The following is a 17,399-nucleotide window of genomic DNA, read 5'->3' as shown; positions in this document are numbered from 1 at the left end:
ACGCGATGGTAATGATAGTTTGTAAACTGTATGTATTTCCATGCGGGGCACTTTGATTTGTAGCTGATTGAGGCTGGGAAAGGTGAGGCTATCCGAATCCGAGCCATCCTGAGGTCACTCATCCCTCTGGAGGATCTGGTGGGGGTCATCAGCATCCCCCTGCACCTGCCCACACTGGACACAGGTAAGAGACACAGACTGGGCCGCCGTGTCACAGAATCAAAGCCGTGTTAAGAGATTTCCCCTTGGGGATCAATAAAGTATCTATCTATCTATCTATCTATCTATCTATCTATCTATCTACAGTGTTTTTAACAAAACAGTTTTTAACAAATTAGCGCAGCGTGCTATGATGCTAACCAGATTTAAGCACAATTTAGTACAACCTGGAAAAATCATTGTGTGGTGGTCATTGTTGATATTGTGGTGGGCCGCCACAAATAAGTCAATGTACTGTATGAGAAACACTGATCTATCTATCTATCTATCTATCTATCTATCTATCTATCTATCGATCGCTGTGCTGTGTCTTTGGTCCTCCCAGATGGCACAGTGATAGAGCCAGACATGTGCACTGTGTTCTGCCCTGACCATAAGACTGCTATGGTTCTGTTTCTGGACCGGGTCTATGGGATCCCGGACCAGACCTTCCTGATGCGACTGCTGGATGTTGGCTTCCTGCCAGACCTCCAAGCGGCTCTCAGCATGGACTCAGTAAGGCCTCTCTATTATAGTGTCCCTCCGGAGTGCATGTTTTGTCAAGCGAGGAATGTTGAAATAGTTTTCGTCAGAGAGAGTTGTTCTCCAAATTGAAATTGCTTTTCTGTGTCTCCTCCTCTTGTGTCTCCCCCCCCCACTCCGGCAGTCTGATCTGTCCAGCACCGATATGGCTCTCGCTCTCAACCGCTATCTGTGCACGGCAGTGCTGCCTCTCCTCACCAAGTGTGCGTCTCTGTTGGGCAACTCGGAGGCTCACCACCAGCTGGTGGACTCCCTGCTCCAGGCCGTCTACCGGCTCTCCAAGGGCAGCGTGCTGACCAAGGCCCAGCGAGACGCCATTGAGGACTGCCTCCTGTCTATCTGCGGGTGAGGAGAAACCCGACTCTCCCTGGCTGCCGCTGTTTTATTGTGTTTGGCTGGCAGTCTTTCAGCTCAAATTTCAGTTTCAGCTCGCATAGTTTCCAAATACTGACACAGATAATGTGAGCCAGTTGTCTTTAATAAAAAGTTGTCTTTAATAAAGAGTTGTCTTTAATGTTCTCCATTCAAATCTGAATAGTTTGTTAGGTCTTATCAGTCATGTTAGTCTTTCTTTGATTCTGGAAATATATCTGGTGTCACTCTACAGCAAGCTGAGGCCCTCCATGGTTCAGCCTCTGTTGCACTGTCTAGTGTTTGATGTTCCTCTTCTGACTGACTACACAAAGATGCCCCTCAAGGTCAGAGCCGCTGATGCTACATTTCCTGTGACACGGTGCCTACCAAAGTGATTTTCAGTGTAGAGGAAATTAGGTGCTTTGCCTGACCAAAAGTAGTTAGATTGCTAGATGATAGATATACCTTATTGTCATTCAAGTCATTCACAAAACAGTGCACAAGGAATGAAATTTGTTGCCTTGGTTCACTATATATTAAAACTGTAGTTAAAAAGTGCATTGCAGAAGGGTAAAGTGCTTGTCATAATAAATAGATAAATATGTCCAATAAAAAAGACTAATAAATAGCTAAAAACAATGTTTGGTAGTTGGGTAGTTCTGTAGTATCACATAACAAATCATATCATATTTCTCATATCAGTGTGATATTTTCTATATGAATAAAGGTACTGTCATGGATCTCAGTAAGTGATGTTTTGTGTAACCACTTTGTATAGCTGTTGGCCAATCACTATGAGCTCAGCTGGAAGTACTACTGTTTGGCCGGAGGCTATGGAGGTGTGGGGAGTGCCACAGTGGAGGAGCTTCACCTGTCCAGGCAGCTGTTCTGGAGCACCTTCAGTGCCCTGGCCAGGAAGGTAGGCAGAGAGGAGGCCCAGCCATTAAGTCATATAAGGTTATAGACCCTTTCAACAATAAAAACAAAAACAATGCTTGAACGTTCTGTTTGGTTCCCAATCTACTTCCTCTGCATTAAGATAACATATGGAATGTTAAAACGGAAGCCTTGTGGGGCCAACTATAATGCTGATAATGGAACTCTCTTGAAAGGGTCTATTTCCTATCAAATAATACCCACAGTGGACAGTTTTTGGATTCTAAGTCTAGTGTTAATTTTGTCACCTATTTTTAATTTAGTCTTAGTCTTAGTCTTGTGACAAAATGTCCTTTTTAGTCTTTGTCATATTTAGTCATTCAAATATCATTTTTGTTAGTCAAGTTTTAGTCGACTAAAAGTCTCGTCATTTTAGTCTAGTTTTAGTCAAAAGAAAACTAAAGGTATCTTAGTCTTTACGTTTTTTCAGTTTTAGTCAAAACATTTTAGTCTTCTTTTTTTATAACAAATTATTTCTGATTACCATTCGAGTCAAATAGTGTTTCAGACATCTCAATTTTCCAACAATGTTGTGTGTCCACAGGGCTACTTGTCTGTTATAATTACTCATTCTGATTTCTTGTCAGTCAGTATGTTTACATGCACAGGTAAGTCAAGCTAGTTATAGCTCGGCTGGGATTTGACCATAGACAGTAAAAGATTTGACTGGACCACTGTCATGATATTCGTAGACCAGTGTTTCTCAAAGTGTGGTCTGGTCCACAGGGTTGCAGCAACAGCACGTAGACTAGCCTACAGGAAAGCTGTTGAGCATGAACTCATTCTGAATATTTTGAAAACGTAACAGCTAGATATTCTGTCTTCTCATTTTGTAGACAAAAATGAACAGAAATTTTATCTTAGTTTTTATTTCATGCAAAACATTTTAGTCTCGTCTTTTTTCGTCAACAATAATGCATCTTAAGATTGTCTTAGTCAGGGTCTCAGGACATTAATGGCGTCTCGTCATCGTCTCGTCTTAGTCATGAAAAAAAAGGTTGTTGACGAACATATTTCCTCTCGTCTCGTCTGACTAAATTAACACTATTCTAAACAGCAGGCAGGCTTTTGGGCTAATAAAATGTGAACCTTCACAATATTTATGATCATATTACTTGTTTATCTTTCAGGCATGATGATGAACTTTAGGGACTTTGAGGACTAAGGCTGAGAATGGATTGACAGGCTTTTTATTTTGAGAGAATAACACTAAACAATATGAGAGAATGACTACTCACTTTAGAATGCACGCAGAATACACATATTGTAGAAGGCATCTTGGTATTCTGTAGTCTGTGAGAGTACAGTGATTGCTCTCTTGGGTAACTGCAATGTCCTCACAAGCATACTATGGTGAATTGCTCCCTCAGATGCAACACAATGGGAAGCTCTATAGAATCTGAGTTGGGCAATGAAAAATAAAGACTTGAGTTTACAATGAACAACAAATATGTTTGTTTCATCAGCTTTTATCTGTCAGAATATTTTTTAAAATGTGGAAAAGAATGCTGATATAATTTTACAAACGCTCAATATTTCAGTGTCTTTTAGTTTTTCACTCTTTAGTTCACAGCATAAATAATGAAAGCAAAAGTAAAATGAAGTTGTGATATGATCCAAGAAGAATGTTGGCTGTAATAGTGTATTGTCCTTGAGATAGTTTAAAAACAATAGATGAAGATTTCTTTCTGCATTCTGACAGTTCTTGTCAGGATGCTGTTCAACCATTCTCCCATTCCCTGTCCTAGAACAGCTAGCCGCCTGTGCTTTGTGGGATAACTGTTTTTCTCCATTTGTGTTTTCCAGTCGTATGATGCTGACCTGTTCCGGCTGTGTTTGTCCTGCCTCGGGGCAGTTGCTCGGGCGATCCCACCTGACCACCTGGACCCCAGCTGCCGGGGGGGCCTGGAGACCCACCCTTCACTGGACACAGAGGGACACTTCTGTCCGCAGCCGGTGGACACCTCAAAGTGGGCACGATAAACACATTTGTTTCTACATCTCTCCTCATTTCAGTGCATTCCTCATTTACTTGTTTTCTTGGGAAATAGTTCCTCTTTGAACAATTATATAGATTTGCCATAAATTTGATAATGGAAGAGGGTTGTGATGGGGTTCTCTGATTTCATTACGTAGGTATTGTAGTAAGTACAGTAAACCTTTAAATGTTGTCTGTAAAATAGCAGGGATGCAAGTGTAGGGTTCTTTTGTAGAGGTAGTAGTAGTATTAGGGTTCTTTTGAAGGGTTCTTTTGAATTGTGCATCTTTTATGTAGGCCATATCTGACTTCTGAGTTCAGATGGTGAAATGAAATCAGGATCAGAGGACTGAGCGAGTAGATTTTCCCACACTCCTGCAGTGGAATTTGTTATTCGTTAAGTGGATACCCGTAGCAACCCATGTGGAACAGACTGCCTATTTTACATTGATACGTTCAGTTTGCAAGAGACATTTTTGGGATGGAACCAGATTATATAAATATGTTTCATTTTTCCTCCCTCACTGTCTCCAGTGTTTCCATCCCTGAGGGACTGGAGTTTGTGGTGAATAAATATGCTGAGCACACACATGAGAAATGGTCTCTTGACAAGGTGACTGTCCTATCTGAAGAACTCCTGAGACAGCTGTGGCAATATGTGTAGACTTGCTATTCCATTCATCCTATATCTGATTCATTTATATGACCAGTTTAGAGTGGCATATTTTTTTGCTTGCATTGATGAGTGTTGGATGAATTTTGGAATGGTGTGGGATGAATTTTGTCTCCTGATTACAGTTTGCCAGTGGTTGGGTCCATGGAGACCAGCTTTGTGAGAGTTCCAAAGTTCATCCCCTTCTAAAGCCTTATCGAGCCCTGTCAGAGAAGGTATCATAAGCACTAGCACACTGAAATACACACACACACACACACACACACACCTACACACACACACACACACACACAGAGAGAGAAAACAACTATTTATTAATACACATATCAACATATGTACCTCAGGACAAAGAGAGCTATCGCTGGGCTATAAAAGAGAAGGTGAAAACAATGCTGGTGTTTGGTTGGACCATCGAGAGAACTAAGGATGGAGAGGCTTTGGAAGTGTATAATACAGCACAAAGAATATCACAGGCTGGACAGGTACAGCAAACAGTCGCGCACACACTCACACACGCATGCATGCACACACGCACGCACGCAAGCACACACATACACACACACACACACACACAGGCATGTATGCATACCAACTCCATTCACACCATATTACCTACAGTACTTTGGATGTCTTTTGAGCAGCCTTATGCACAAGCCCATCCTTACAAATGTGTGTTTGTGTCATATGGTTTTGCAGCTCTCCTTTGAAGGCGCTTCCACTTTCAGTCCCAAACCCATTGACATGAGCAATGTGACACTATCATGGGACCAGTATGTAAGTCCTCTCCCGCCTACTGCCTTCTTTTATTTACATTCTGCAGTGTCTTCTTCTGGTTAGGCCTTCACAATAGCACCTGATTGAATTCCCCCCCGTCTTCATTAGTCCATGGCAGAGCAGCTGGCTGAGAGCTCCCATAACATGTGGGCCAAGAGGAAACAGCTGGAGCTGGAATCCAAAGGTAGAGAAAGCACAGCGGAGATGCATTAGCCGGGCCACAGCCTCACACTCACACACACTCACACACACACTCACACTCACACTCAGGCCTCTAATGGTGGGTAATGAGCCTGGATGTGATAGTGGATGATGTGCTGTGCCGTGGGTAGCTGGAAATAGATTTTCTTTTGTTGGACTCATCATTAATTAATCATCTATTAAAACAACATGTCACATTCCCACAGGTGTCATTTGTTATCTTTTATTATCTCTTAGTAATAAAGATTGGGCATGCTGACAGACTGCTTTGTATGAACACTTAGTTTCACACAATAGGACATCGTGTTGTTTTTGTGCTGTTTTAGGAGGGGGGAGTCATCCCCTGCTGGTGCCGTATGATGCCTTGCCTGCTCGCGAGAAGACCAGAGTTCGAGAAAGAGCAAAGGACGTCCTCAAGTTCTTCCAAATGAACAGATACAACGTGTGGAGGTGTGTCACATCAAATGCCAAAATCTTGTATGCTCGTCCCATAGAGCGACACATAGGAATTCATGACCAGTTTTGAGTTCTTATGTTTTGCTGGTTAGAGGACTAAGGTCCTCTCAGTCCACATGAGATTGTGGAATCATGGAATCACCAGTTGTGTGGAATAATGTGTTATTCTACAGTATATTATGTGGGAGTGGGTATGTGAATGTGAGCAGCACTATAATGACAGTGCGTAATGGTTAGTGACAGGTGATGACAGTAGGCAGTGGTTAGTGTATTTAAATGTTTCGTTTCAAGTTTCATACAATTTACCATATAGCCATCCTGGAAATATGTAAAAATGTCTGTTGATTGCAACATACACCCTCATTGTTATTCACTGTGCGTTAAGGCATTTGTTATAATTTTAGTCATAATTTTCCCCTCAAGGCATTTGTGTTTTTCTCGTGTTTTTCCCCTTCATCTCTATTGGTACATTTTCGCTTCCTGTGTGCAGGAATATATAGTGGAGTGGTGCTGTCCATTAGCTGAGGGGAGCGAATACATGATTAGTCACTTCAGTAGTGCCAAATGCTCTCTTATTATCAACACAGGCAAAGCTTGGCTTAAACCCAGATCAGCCACAGCTTTAACTTCAATGCTGCAGTCCTCAAGCGTTTTAAATGTGTTTTGTGATCAAAACAGGCTCCCAAAATCTCCTCGGGGGTAGTCTGTTGTTCCAGCGGCGCTACTAAGTGCTTATTGACAAAGGCATGTGCGTAACCAAGATGGATTTAGCTTTGCTGTTTTGGTTCCATGGTTAATATTCTGCGGGGTGTGGAATTCCATTCCTTGTGAGACGGCCCAGCTCACTCTGCTGCTCCCCCCTGCCCCTACTGTGCCCGAGAAAAGGAAGGCAGGCCGCTCATAAATCTCCTCAGCCCAGATCCAAATCACTCTCTTTTCTCCTGAATCGCAGCCATCAACAGACTTTCCTTCCAACATTTATCATGCAATAGAGGCATTTGTGAAGGAATTGTACTGGTGAGCTTACAGGTTTCAGTTGTCATGAATTTACTTTAGCATTGGTTCAGAACACAACGTGATATTCTTTGGAGGCAGCCACTAAGTCTTGTGTGAAAATCATTTTGACAAGTATGTTGCAGTGTGTTATATTATGTACTGGTTAGACCCAGTATCCATTTGTAGTATGTGTAACCTTAACCTATACCTTTCCTAAATGCCAATTGTTCTCATCACAAATGGAGCTGTCATTGTTCTTAATCCTCAACACAGTCTGGCTTCACCGATAAACCGATAAAGTATTAACTATGTTCAAGCTCCATTCAATGAGTTCAGTTCAATAGCTTTTACCAGCTGTCGCTTGAAAGTGAATACTGTAATCTTTCACAGTATTACTGTAGAAGTGTGCAGCCAAGATGAGATTTCACTGTGCATTACATACAGTATACACCTCTTACAGGGACAGGAAGCCCGTGGAGTGTGACTCTCCAGCCATCGCCAGTCGCTTTGCTTACGGGGTCCTTCAGCAGGCCCTGAACTACACTGACCAGGCTCAGGGGCAGCTGCTTGAGCTGGGTGAGGAAAGTTAATGGTGTCGTCCTTCATAATGCCTGTTGCTTAAATTATAAATTTGATCACCCCATGTTCTGTATTCTCTTGGCTCATCTCTCATTTAGAACTTGCAAGTGTTTTCTTTCATTGTTTCCAGAGGCTGCTCAGGCCCGAGGACAAGGATCAAAATCAGAACAGGCTCCTTATGAAAAGCAAATCAATTTCTTTGTCAAGGTTGGTCCCTTTGAATATCCATTCAACTCAGCTGATACTTAATCCATTACTTGACCCCATTAATCACGTCTTTTATTCTTGTAACCCATTGACTATTCAAAGTACTGGGGCGATACTAGAAAATGTAGTAAAAGGTATTACCATACCCATTGTGCATAAGGCTTTATAGGAGCAACAAAACCTCTTATATAGAACCACGGGTAATCAAAAACCTCATTTAGAGTTTGTGTCATTCTCATTATTGCTATGCTGATACCTCCTAATGTGGTTTACCGATCACTGCCGCTTCTATAATTAGCAACGACCCATCATCATGACGGTCTATTTAGTGCATTTGATATCAGATAGAGATACCTCTGTTTAGAGGATCTGCGGGTTAATTGTATTGCGCGGTAATTCAGTTGGGCTGATGTTGTGGTGAGTTTCCAGACGGGCTGAGGGCAGTAATGTGCGTGGGAGGCCTCGTGCTGATTGGGTTATTGATTAAGCCGCCCACGCTCCCTAACAAGGCTGACAGCAATATCCCGGCAGGGCGCCGCGCATGTCGGCTCTGAGTCACTGACCCCACTGGCTGGCGCACGGGCCTCGAGTAAGCAGCTCGTATAAATATGCCCTGTGCCTCTGGCGGGTATTTATTACAAACAGACCGGTCAATATTTATGTCCGCCGAGTCTAGCTCCGTCTGGCCAGTTTTCCAGTGAGGTGGAAGTGAGCGGGGAGGTTATCACATCCTGTCTTTTCCATTTTTGATGCATCTCCCCCCCCCCCTTTCTCTCCTTAACTTTGCCTCAGGTTGTGATGCCCTTGGTTGATCAGTATCTGAAGTGCCATCGCTGCTACTTCCTGTCCACCTCGACGGATCTCCTTGGTAACCGAGGGCATGCGTCCAACAAGGAGAAAGAGATGGTTACCAGGTAACGGAGGGTAGTGTGACCAGTGGCTCGTGTCATCTCTGTCTTCACTCCCCCTCCCCTCACCCTCCCCTCACTCTGTTTACATATTGAATTCAGTCTATTTGTGTCCTGTTCCAACTGTGTGCTCTATCGACATCTCTTTTCCTGCCATTTCAATTTCATTTTTTACTTTTTTCCATTTTCTGTCTCATGACATTTTCCTTTGCTTTATCACCTGTCATCCTCAGTCTTTTCTGCAAGCTTGGGGCTCTTGTAAGGCGTAGGATAGCTCTCCTTGGTAAGAATTGTGTGCATGAGAGGTTCAAGATTTGACTTTGTATCTTTGCCATCATCTTATTCTCTCTTGGCTTTCTCAGCTGCACATTCTTTCACCTGTCACATGTATTCATCATTATTATTTAGTACATTCCTCTGTCTGATGCTGTCCATGGGTCCGCTCCCAGAGCACCTCACTCTCCAGAACATGTCCTTCAAAGCCATAATTGACCTAATTTGGTGGAAAAATGTACTGGTTGTGGATATGGTCCTTGCAATTCAAAGAGAGATGAAGGAGGTGTTTTAGAAAGCACAACAGAAGTGTCAACCAAATGATGTTTGTATGTTAAGCATTTTAAAGAGAGCCACGGTGCTTTTGTGCTCAGTTTAGTCGTTTTTTCACGGTTGTCACTTTTTTATTCAGGAAACGATTCTCCTTCTGTGACAAGCTGTCTGACCACTTTGGCTTCGTCTTTGGATGCAAGGTTGGTGGTGACAAATATGTGTGATGAAAAATAAAATGTTAAGGAATTTCATCATTGTTTTCTCACACTAACATTCTCTACCCCCTCACACACACACACACACACACACACACACAGGACAGTGATGAAGAATGCTGCAGAGTCCGTGCGTCTCTCTCTCTGCTCCTTCTTTGAGGAGGCCGCTGTTGACCTGGAACTCGCCGTGGAGACCCTGGCTCAGGGCTCACTCCCCCCCACCAGATCCCAGGTGAGGGGAGCGGGGGACTCCGTGGCCTACACCTCCGAGGTCCTCGTCCCCGTCCTCACCGCTCTCTTCCAGCACGCCGCCCAGTGTCAGTATGGCCAGGACCTCATAGGTGAGCTGGGAGTGTATGCTCCGACCCACTGCATTACCCCCCGTCTGTGCCGCCGTCTGTCCAGACAAATTTAGAAATAATGAAACATCTTTATTAGTCAGTGGGGTACAACGTCTTAAGGAAATGCACACCTTGTAAGAAGTTTTTGATGAAATCTGCTGAAACTACTTTCACGATGTCTTATTAAAAGTATCCGGCACCATCCATAAACTCAACACCCATATGAGGTTGAAGATGATCATACCCATTCATCATCTAGGCACTCCATGCCTCCATCCTGTGTCATTCTCTTTCAATGAGAAATGACATTTCTCTCATGCATCACAGGTTAACTTGGCAGCTGCTCCTCTGTTTGGTTTAATCATTCATTGTTCTTGCCTTCTGTTCCTGTCGGCTTTGATATGGGCCTTGTTCAGTGACATGTTGTACATTAATATGCGGCTGCCGAGGGGGATTTTCAAGCTGCGGGGGACAAATGTCGCGTGGGAACTGGGGCTCATCGAAATGGCACAGGGGCTGCCACTCACTCACCGATTTCAGAGGCTTTGCATTTAATGCAGAAATCTGTCGCCCTGGGGGAAACAAAGTTTCCCTCTGGTTCTCTAGCTAAAGGGGATATTTGTAAAAGCGTTAAAGGAACACGCCAACTTTGTGGGAAATTATCTTATTTGCTGATTACCCCAGAATAAGACAAGAGGATACATATCCTTCTCTTCTCTTTGCATGCAATAACCAGTCTGATACTATTAGCCTAGCTTACAGCAAATAAGCGTATTTCCTAAAGAGTTGCCAGGTTCCTTTAAGTTGGCCACTTGTTTATAATTATACTGTATTTTTTTTCAGTATTAGAGCCTCAGGTCTTATCTGATCACTCCAAAGTTATTGCAGGTCCTTATAGAGTAACACTTGATTATGTTTGATTATGTGTATTATTTTCTCTCTCTCTCCTGCTTTACGATGACATACAGCCCTCGTCATGCAGCCCATGTTGTCGTGTAAATATCAGTGAATATTGCCGTGAGTCATCATTCATCAGTGCAATATGAGGTTAAGAGATGAATGTTGTCTTGTCTCTTTCAGTGGATAAAGTTCAAGTCTGCTGCTACAGAGTCCTAATCAGCCTGTATTCACTTGGCACCTCCAAAAATACCTACGCAGAGAGGTAAGCACTGCATTTGCTGATTGCAGCGAGACCCAGGAGAATGGGGAGACTATAAAATGGTGCCTGTTCCGTAATTGCATTTGGTCTGCCTTTGAGTCAGATCAAAGCCAACAAGGGGAACGCTATTGATGCAGCAAGAAAGAGTAAGAGCAATGATAGTATTAACACCAGTGTCAATCACTGGCACATCAGCAAGACCCTCTCAAGTGGTATCAGTGGGATTGCAGTAAGACCATGAGTAGCCGGTCTCAGAAAGATAGCTTATCTTAGGAGAAGGGGACCTGTGTTAGTTTTGTGTCAGTTTTGAGCTGTCATTGCTGACAGAGTTGACCTCTCTCTCTCTGTGGCTGTTAATAGGCAGAGGCCGGAGGTGGGTACGTGTCTGGCTGCCCTGACGGCTGCCTTTCCTGCTGCCTTCCTGGAGCCCTCTTTGGGTGAGCACGGCCCTTTTTTCCTTTGCAGCGATAATGCATACAACGGCACTTCATTTTTTCCCATGAATGTCCAGCTCTCGTACACCTCAACCACACTGGTCAGGTCCATCACTCTTAGCCTTCCGTCTCAACTGCCCTGTCTTCTTTCTCTCCCTCCCTCCCCATTACCTGGTCTCCCTCTCTCTTTCCCTCCCTCCCTCCCTCTCCCTCTCTCTTTTCCTCCCTCCCTCCCACAACTATCTTTCTCTCCCTCCCTCTCTCTCTTTCTCTCTCTCTCTCCCTCCCTCTCTCTTTCCCCCTCCCTCTCTCTTTCTCTTTCCCTCCCTCCTTCCCTCTCTCTCTCTCCCTCCCTCTCTCTCTCTCTCTATCTCTCCGATACCCAGGTGAGGATGCATCCTCTCATGCTGCAGAAGCCAGCCATCTCCTTCCCTCTCTGCACACGGCTCTGGGGGAGGTGGAGGAGCTGGTGTCCGGCGGCTCGACCGCTCGTCACACCCTGCTGTCCCGGGTCACCGAGGTGACGCTCCCCCTGCTCTGCAGCTACTTCTCCCGTTGGGACGGCGTGGAGGCGCCCGAGGGGGGCACCTCGTCTCTCAGCCCCGAGCAAAGCAGCACTCTGCTGGGCCACGTCCTCTCTATCATCCACACGCACCTGGGGGTGGCCGACGGCGCCTGGATGAAGCGCCTGGCAGGTGAGCATGTGAAAAAGTACAACTGCAGCGCAAAGTCAACATTCACCGTTGTTATTGTTAGAATACGGTCCAACACACTTCACATACAGATTCCCTGAAAGGAAGATTCTAGATTCTAGGAGGATTCTTAATTTTTTTTAGATTTTAGGATCCTTCATCTTATGTAGTTAATTATTGAGGACTTTCTATTTTACTTGTTACGGATGGTGCTGTCTACAGGGGTCCATTATCACAGACTTAAAAAAGCCTCTCATGTTGAGCAGGAGAGAAATATCCTAATGAAAATTTCATCTGTCCCAGTTGTGTCTCAGCCAATCATTAGGCAGGCAGAACCACAGCTTCTGAAGAGTCACCTTCTGCCTCTGATGGAGAAGTTGAAGAAAAAGGCGGAGTTAGTTATCATGGAGGAGGAGCATTTGAAGGAGGGGAGGGGCGATACATCAGAGGCGGAGTTACAAATCCAGGAAAAGTTTACTGTGTTAGTCCGTGACTTGTATGCTTTTTACCCTCTACTCATTCCCTATGTGGACTTACACAGGTGAGTACACACACACACACAATAGAGTTCAAACAAATATTTACTCATACATAATGATTATTGTTATTTGTACAACATTCTGAAGTATCAGTTTTATTTGTTGATGTTTTAGAGTGAGTTGGTTGAGAGAGTTAACACCTGAGGCTGAGACACTTTTCAGTATGGTGGCTGACATCTTCATCTTTTGGACTAAGTCTCACGTGAGCACTTCACCACAAATACACACACACACACACACACACACACACGCACACACACACACGTATACAGTATGTATACACATATATATGCACACACACACACAAGCACAATGTTTCTTTTTCACATATGGAGCGTATGTAGTAATATTTTCCTTTGTAATCTTAATCCTTTTCTGTTATGCTTTATCAGAATTTCAAATGGGAGGAGCAGAATTTTGTAGTCCAGAATGAAATTAACAACATGGAGTTCCTGGTCAATATTAGCAAGAACACTAGGCCTACATCAAAGGTGGGTACTCATGCAAGCTCAGGATTGTGTAGAATTAGAATATGTGTTGACTATCCCCCTTTGTGATGAAGATTGTAACCGTAATCAGCCTCAGCAGGATATTCTTACACTTGTTTTTAGCTTTTATGACCTATTAATTTGACATTTCTTTTAACTTGTAGATAAGATACTCTAGTGTAATTTAGACAAACATTATGATAGCTTCACACAAATGGGTGGTAATTCATTGCTGAAATCAATGCAATTAAATGATATGAGTTTTATCAGTGCAACGGTGTTAAATTGCTTTGGTCAAAAGAAAGGGGGCGTGGCAGACAAAAACAGGAGTAAGGTGAAGAGGAAGGGTGACCGCTACTCCACGCACACCTCGCTCATCGTGGCCGCCCTGAAGAAACTGCTCCCCATCGGCCTAAGCGTCTGCTCTGCTGCTGACCATGAGGTCATAGCCAAGGCCAAGGCCCACCTGTCCCAGGTAGAGGAATCAGGGAAATCATAAAGAGATGGTGTGCTTCATAACTGCGACCAGTGGCTCACCCGTCCCCTTTTTCTTTCTGACACGTCTCTCTGTAGAAGGACACAGAGGAGGAGGTCAGAGAGATCATCCGCAAAGGCCTTCAGAAGCACAATAAGGTATACATATAAGTATATATACTCTTTTGATCCCGTGAGGGAAATTTGGTCTCTGCATTTATCCCAATCCGTGAATTAGTGAAACACACTCAGCACACAGTGTACACACAGTGAGGTGAAGCACACACTAATCCCGGCGCAGTAAGCTGCCTGCAACAACAGCAGCGCTCGGGGAGCAGTGAGGGTTTAGGTGCCTTGCTCAAGGGCACTTCAGCCATGCCTAATGGTTGGGGTTTCGAACCGGCAACCCTCCGGTTACAAATCCGAAGCGCTAACCAGTAGGCCATGGCTGCCCAAGGTAACGCATAAGGTAACGCATACAGAACTATGTCCTTTGTCTTTCATCCACTAACTTGATTTCTGGCTCATATTTAGTTTCTCACATTGTTTGTTTGTTGTTTTGTTTGTCAGGATTTATTCAGAGGAGCTTGGAATCTTGAGGAGCTCAGTGTAGGGCGAGTTTTTGGCATAGCTCGTGTCTTATTTCACCTGGACCAGGTGAGTTCATTTACACTACAATTGTTTTTATCATTTCAGAAATGACTGTGCTATTGTGTTAGAGAGCATGAATGTGGTCCTCAAATGAACCATGGTGCTGTTTTGCATCTCTAATTCCCTCAGGTTGAAAGGCCACACAGGAAAAAGAAGGCTGTGTGGCACAAACTGCTCTCCAAGCAGAGGAAGAGAGCTGTGGTGGCTTGCTTCAGAATGGCACCTCTATACAACTTACCCAGGTGCATTTTCTTTTTCACATGCTGGAAAATAACATTTAGTAGCTGACCAACAATATGCACAAATCAGCATTTTCTCCCTTTGTCTCCTTTTTCCTGCCTTTCTGTCTTCCATTCTTTCGTACTTTCTTTCTGTTTCATGTCTCACACCTGCTCTCACTTTCTCCTTTAATGCTGCAGGCACAGAGCAGTCAATCTCTTCCTCCTGGGTTATGGTAAAGCATGGATTGAGGCAGAGGGCCATTCTTTTGAAGATAAGCTAATAGAGGATTTGACTGTAAGCATGCTTATTGTGTTCTTATTACATAATCCAACAAAAGCATTAGTCAAAACTTCATTCTACTGTGATGTTATGAAGTCTAATCCAACGTATTCATGTTTAAACAATTCAGGATGTGTATTTAGCAATGTAAACATAGCCCCTCTGTCTGTATGTTCAGATATGCCAATAAGTGCTTTGTGACTTTGTTTAGACAATTAGGCCATTTTTATTGATGTTTTTTTTGGTGGGAACCTGGATGGTGAAATGAGTAATTCATTGTTTTCAGATGTTGGGGAAAGTGCTTCCATATGTTTTGCTGGTCATAAGTGTCTCAGTATTTTCTCTGAAGTTTTCTGCAAGACTAATGAAAATAGATTTATATTTTCAAAAATGATAATGCCAAAAGTTGCTATTATACGACAGAAAGTGGGTGAGCAAGAACGGGAGGATCCTGAGGAAGTGGGCGATGAGGGAGAAGGGGGTGCGTCTCACTCGGATCCTCTCCATCAACTCATCACACTCTTCAGCCAAAGTGCTGTGACAGAGAGGAGGTATGTCAGGCTTTTGGATGTTTATATCTGTGTCTGTTCTTTCTTTCTTTGACAAAGAATTCCATTCCATTTACATGCCATCTTCTGTTGGCACTACAAGATGATAGAGCTATTTAATATTGGCAAATAAGTGAGAAGTGTTCAAGTGTGCAGTGTTTCAGATGTTCAGGTGCATGCAATGTTTTTCTCCTTATTGCTTGCTGTTTATGATGATCTGCTCTCTAAATCCTTTGCAGACTCCAAGAAGACACGTTGTATATGTCCTTTGCAGAGATCATGGCTGAGGTGAGACCAACCAGCATTTTTTTCTGGAAGCTAGTTTCTCAAGTTAAGCTCAAGTAATGGAAGGAACCAAAAAAAACTGACAATACACATCTACCTTGGAGTTTCGTGCTTCTTTACAAGAAGTGGATGACATATATACAGTATGAAGAGGTCCATGCACTTCATATTTGTTTTGCCATTTTTTCAGAGTTGCCATGGGGAAGAGGAGGATGAAGATGAAGTCAAGTCATTTGAGGTTTGGGTCTTGAGTGCATTCCCAGATTCTTACTTGTCCACGCTGCCCTGTTTACTTGGCTGGCTGTGGGTCACTTGGGCACAGACATGTCAGAAGCTCAACTGAAGAGGCCGACTAATGGGCCTGCTGTCTCCCGTTTCTTGTTTAGGAGAAGGAGATGGAGAAGCAGAAGCTGCTGTACGAGCAGGCCAGACTACACGAGCGTGGAGCTTCCGAGATGGTGCTTCAGACTATCAGTGCTAGCAGAGGTAACTATGGCAACGGGGGGTGGGGGGGCAATTTTACACAATTTTTTTTATTTTACACAATTTTTGGTAAAAAAGTCACTGGCCTTTTTTCTCTCTTGAGGTTGAGTCATGGAATGGAACAAGTCCTCGTATTTATATTTCAGTTTGACCACTCAATAATTTATCAACACGGTTTCGAGAGCGTTTCTCTAAAACTGCCCTCTGTGGTTAATTTATCACTCTGGTCTTAAGGTGAGAAGGGCTCTATGGTGGAGGCTACTCTAAAGCTGGGAATAGCTATTCTTAATGGAGGAAATACAGGTGTGCAACAGGTATGGTCATATATAATTCCTACTGTCCTCAAAAGCCTTTTAATATTGTGCTGCAAAGGTAAGGATGCTTGAGAAGTCTAGACTGCACATAAATCCAAACTTTGACATAATTAGCCTGATGGTTTTGTTGTTAGAATCATTCCTTTCATTTACTAGTTAGCATGCTAGTCATTGATAATCGCACATCACAGTCTCTGAAAAGACATTATCACTGTCCTGTATATTTGACTTGAAAGGTTTCTGAACATGTATTTATCTGCCGACATTTTGGTGTTTTGACAGAAAATGCTGGAATACCTGCGCCACAAGCGAGACGTGGGCTTCTTTCAGAGCCTGGCAGGCCTCATGCAGTCGTGCAGGTCTGGCTGTCACCAGCTCAAAGCGCTCACAGTTGATTTGTTGTCTTGTTTCGTTTGGTGTGGCTGTGCGCTATCACATGCTGTTTGATTGCTTCTTTCGCAGTGTACTGGATCTCAACGCCTTTGAGCGGCAGAACAAAGCCGAGGGACTGGGTCTGGTTATGGAGGCGAGCTCAGGTGCTCAATCCTATCAGTAATGAAAAAATGCTCTTTAGAATAGAACAAATACCCTGCAATTGTAAGAATTGACTGGGGGGCGGCTTTTGAAATTGGTATTTTCCTCTCTCTCTCACTTTCTCTCTGTGTCTCTCTCTCTCCCCTTTTCCTCCTCTCTCCCTCTTTCTCTCTCTCTCTCCCTCCCTCTCTCTCTTTCTCTGTCAGTGTCAATTTATTTTACTCTGTCTTTTTGTCCTCTCTGTCCATCACTCTCCAAGGGGACAAGGTAATGGCAGATGAGGAACTGACCTGTGACCTTTTCCGCTTCCTACAACTCTTGTGTGAGGGACACAACTCAGGTACACACATAAAAACGGATTGGTTTAGTGTTTTCCTGCAAAGAATTGGCAG

General features: G+C 43.7%; 1 protein-coding gene across 3 annotated transcripts in view; it reads left to right on the top strand.

The window, feature by feature from the left end:
• The window catches only part of ryr2b (ryanodine receptor 2b (cardiac)), a 50,134-nt gene that overhangs the window by 21,478 nt on the left and 11,257 nt on the right, over positions 1 to 17,399 (top strand). For all 3 annotated transcript variants that reach the window (XM_042065673.1, XM_042065671.1, XM_042065674.1), the window contains exons 46-82: positions 64 to 184; positions 545 to 714; positions 866 to 1,086; positions 1,349 to 1,439; positions 1,874 to 2,014; positions 3,838 to 4,001; positions 4,544 to 4,622; positions 4,808 to 4,897; positions 5,027 to 5,164; positions 5,379 to 5,456; positions 5,565 to 5,640; positions 5,984 to 6,107; positions 7,570 to 7,685; positions 7,819 to 7,895; positions 8,688 to 8,809; positions 9,037 to 9,086; positions 9,489 to 9,549; positions 9,667 to 9,905; positions 10,986 to 11,067; positions 11,425 to 11,501; positions 11,885 to 12,193; positions 12,494 to 12,731; positions 12,844 to 12,931; positions 13,122 to 13,220; positions 13,519 to 13,692; positions 13,791 to 13,850; positions 14,262 to 14,348; positions 14,472 to 14,584; positions 14,762 to 14,858; positions 15,267 to 15,394; positions 15,631 to 15,679; positions 15,867 to 15,914; positions 16,063 to 16,162; positions 16,394 to 16,473; positions 16,756 to 16,832; positions 16,936 to 17,009; positions 17,267 to 17,347. In XM_042065673.1, the coding sequence (XP_041921607.1) occupies positions 64 to 184; positions 545 to 714; positions 866 to 1,086; positions 1,349 to 1,439; positions 1,874 to 2,014; positions 3,838 to 4,001; positions 4,544 to 4,622; positions 4,808 to 4,897; positions 5,027 to 5,164; positions 5,379 to 5,456; positions 5,565 to 5,640; positions 5,984 to 6,107; positions 7,570 to 7,685; positions 7,819 to 7,895; positions 8,688 to 8,809; positions 9,037 to 9,086; positions 9,489 to 9,549; positions 9,667 to 9,905; positions 10,986 to 11,067; positions 11,425 to 11,501; positions 11,885 to 12,193; positions 12,494 to 12,731; positions 12,844 to 12,931; positions 13,122 to 13,220; positions 13,519 to 13,692; positions 13,791 to 13,850; positions 14,262 to 14,348; positions 14,472 to 14,584; positions 14,762 to 14,858; positions 15,267 to 15,394; positions 15,631 to 15,679; positions 15,867 to 15,914; positions 16,063 to 16,162; positions 16,394 to 16,473; positions 16,756 to 16,832; positions 16,936 to 17,009; positions 17,267 to 17,347 (4,219 nt within the window). The remainder of the gene's footprint in view (positions 1 to 63; positions 185 to 544; positions 715 to 865; positions 1,087 to 1,348; positions 1,440 to 1,873; positions 2,015 to 3,837; positions 4,002 to 4,543; positions 4,623 to 4,807; positions 4,898 to 5,026; positions 5,165 to 5,378; positions 5,457 to 5,564; positions 5,641 to 5,983; positions 6,108 to 7,569; positions 7,686 to 7,818; positions 7,896 to 8,687; positions 8,810 to 9,036; positions 9,087 to 9,488; positions 9,550 to 9,666; positions 9,906 to 10,985; positions 11,068 to 11,424; positions 11,502 to 11,884; positions 12,194 to 12,493; positions 12,732 to 12,843; positions 12,932 to 13,121; positions 13,221 to 13,518; positions 13,693 to 13,790; positions 13,851 to 14,261; positions 14,349 to 14,471; positions 14,585 to 14,761; positions 14,859 to 15,266; positions 15,395 to 15,630; positions 15,680 to 15,866; positions 15,915 to 16,062; positions 16,163 to 16,393; positions 16,474 to 16,755; positions 16,833 to 16,935; positions 17,010 to 17,266; positions 17,348 to 17,399) is intronic.

Source organism: Alosa sapidissima, chromosome 16 (genome assembly GCF_018492685.1).
Source record: "Alosa sapidissima isolate fAloSap1 chromosome 16, fAloSap1.pri, whole genome shotgun sequence".
In the NCBI taxonomy this organism is placed as follows: Eukaryota; Metazoa; Chordata; class Actinopteri; order Clupeiformes; family Clupeidae; genus Alosa; species Alosa sapidissima.
The sequence above is the reverse complement of the archived record's forward strand: the minus strand, read 5'-3'. Positions and strand labels throughout refer to the sequence as shown.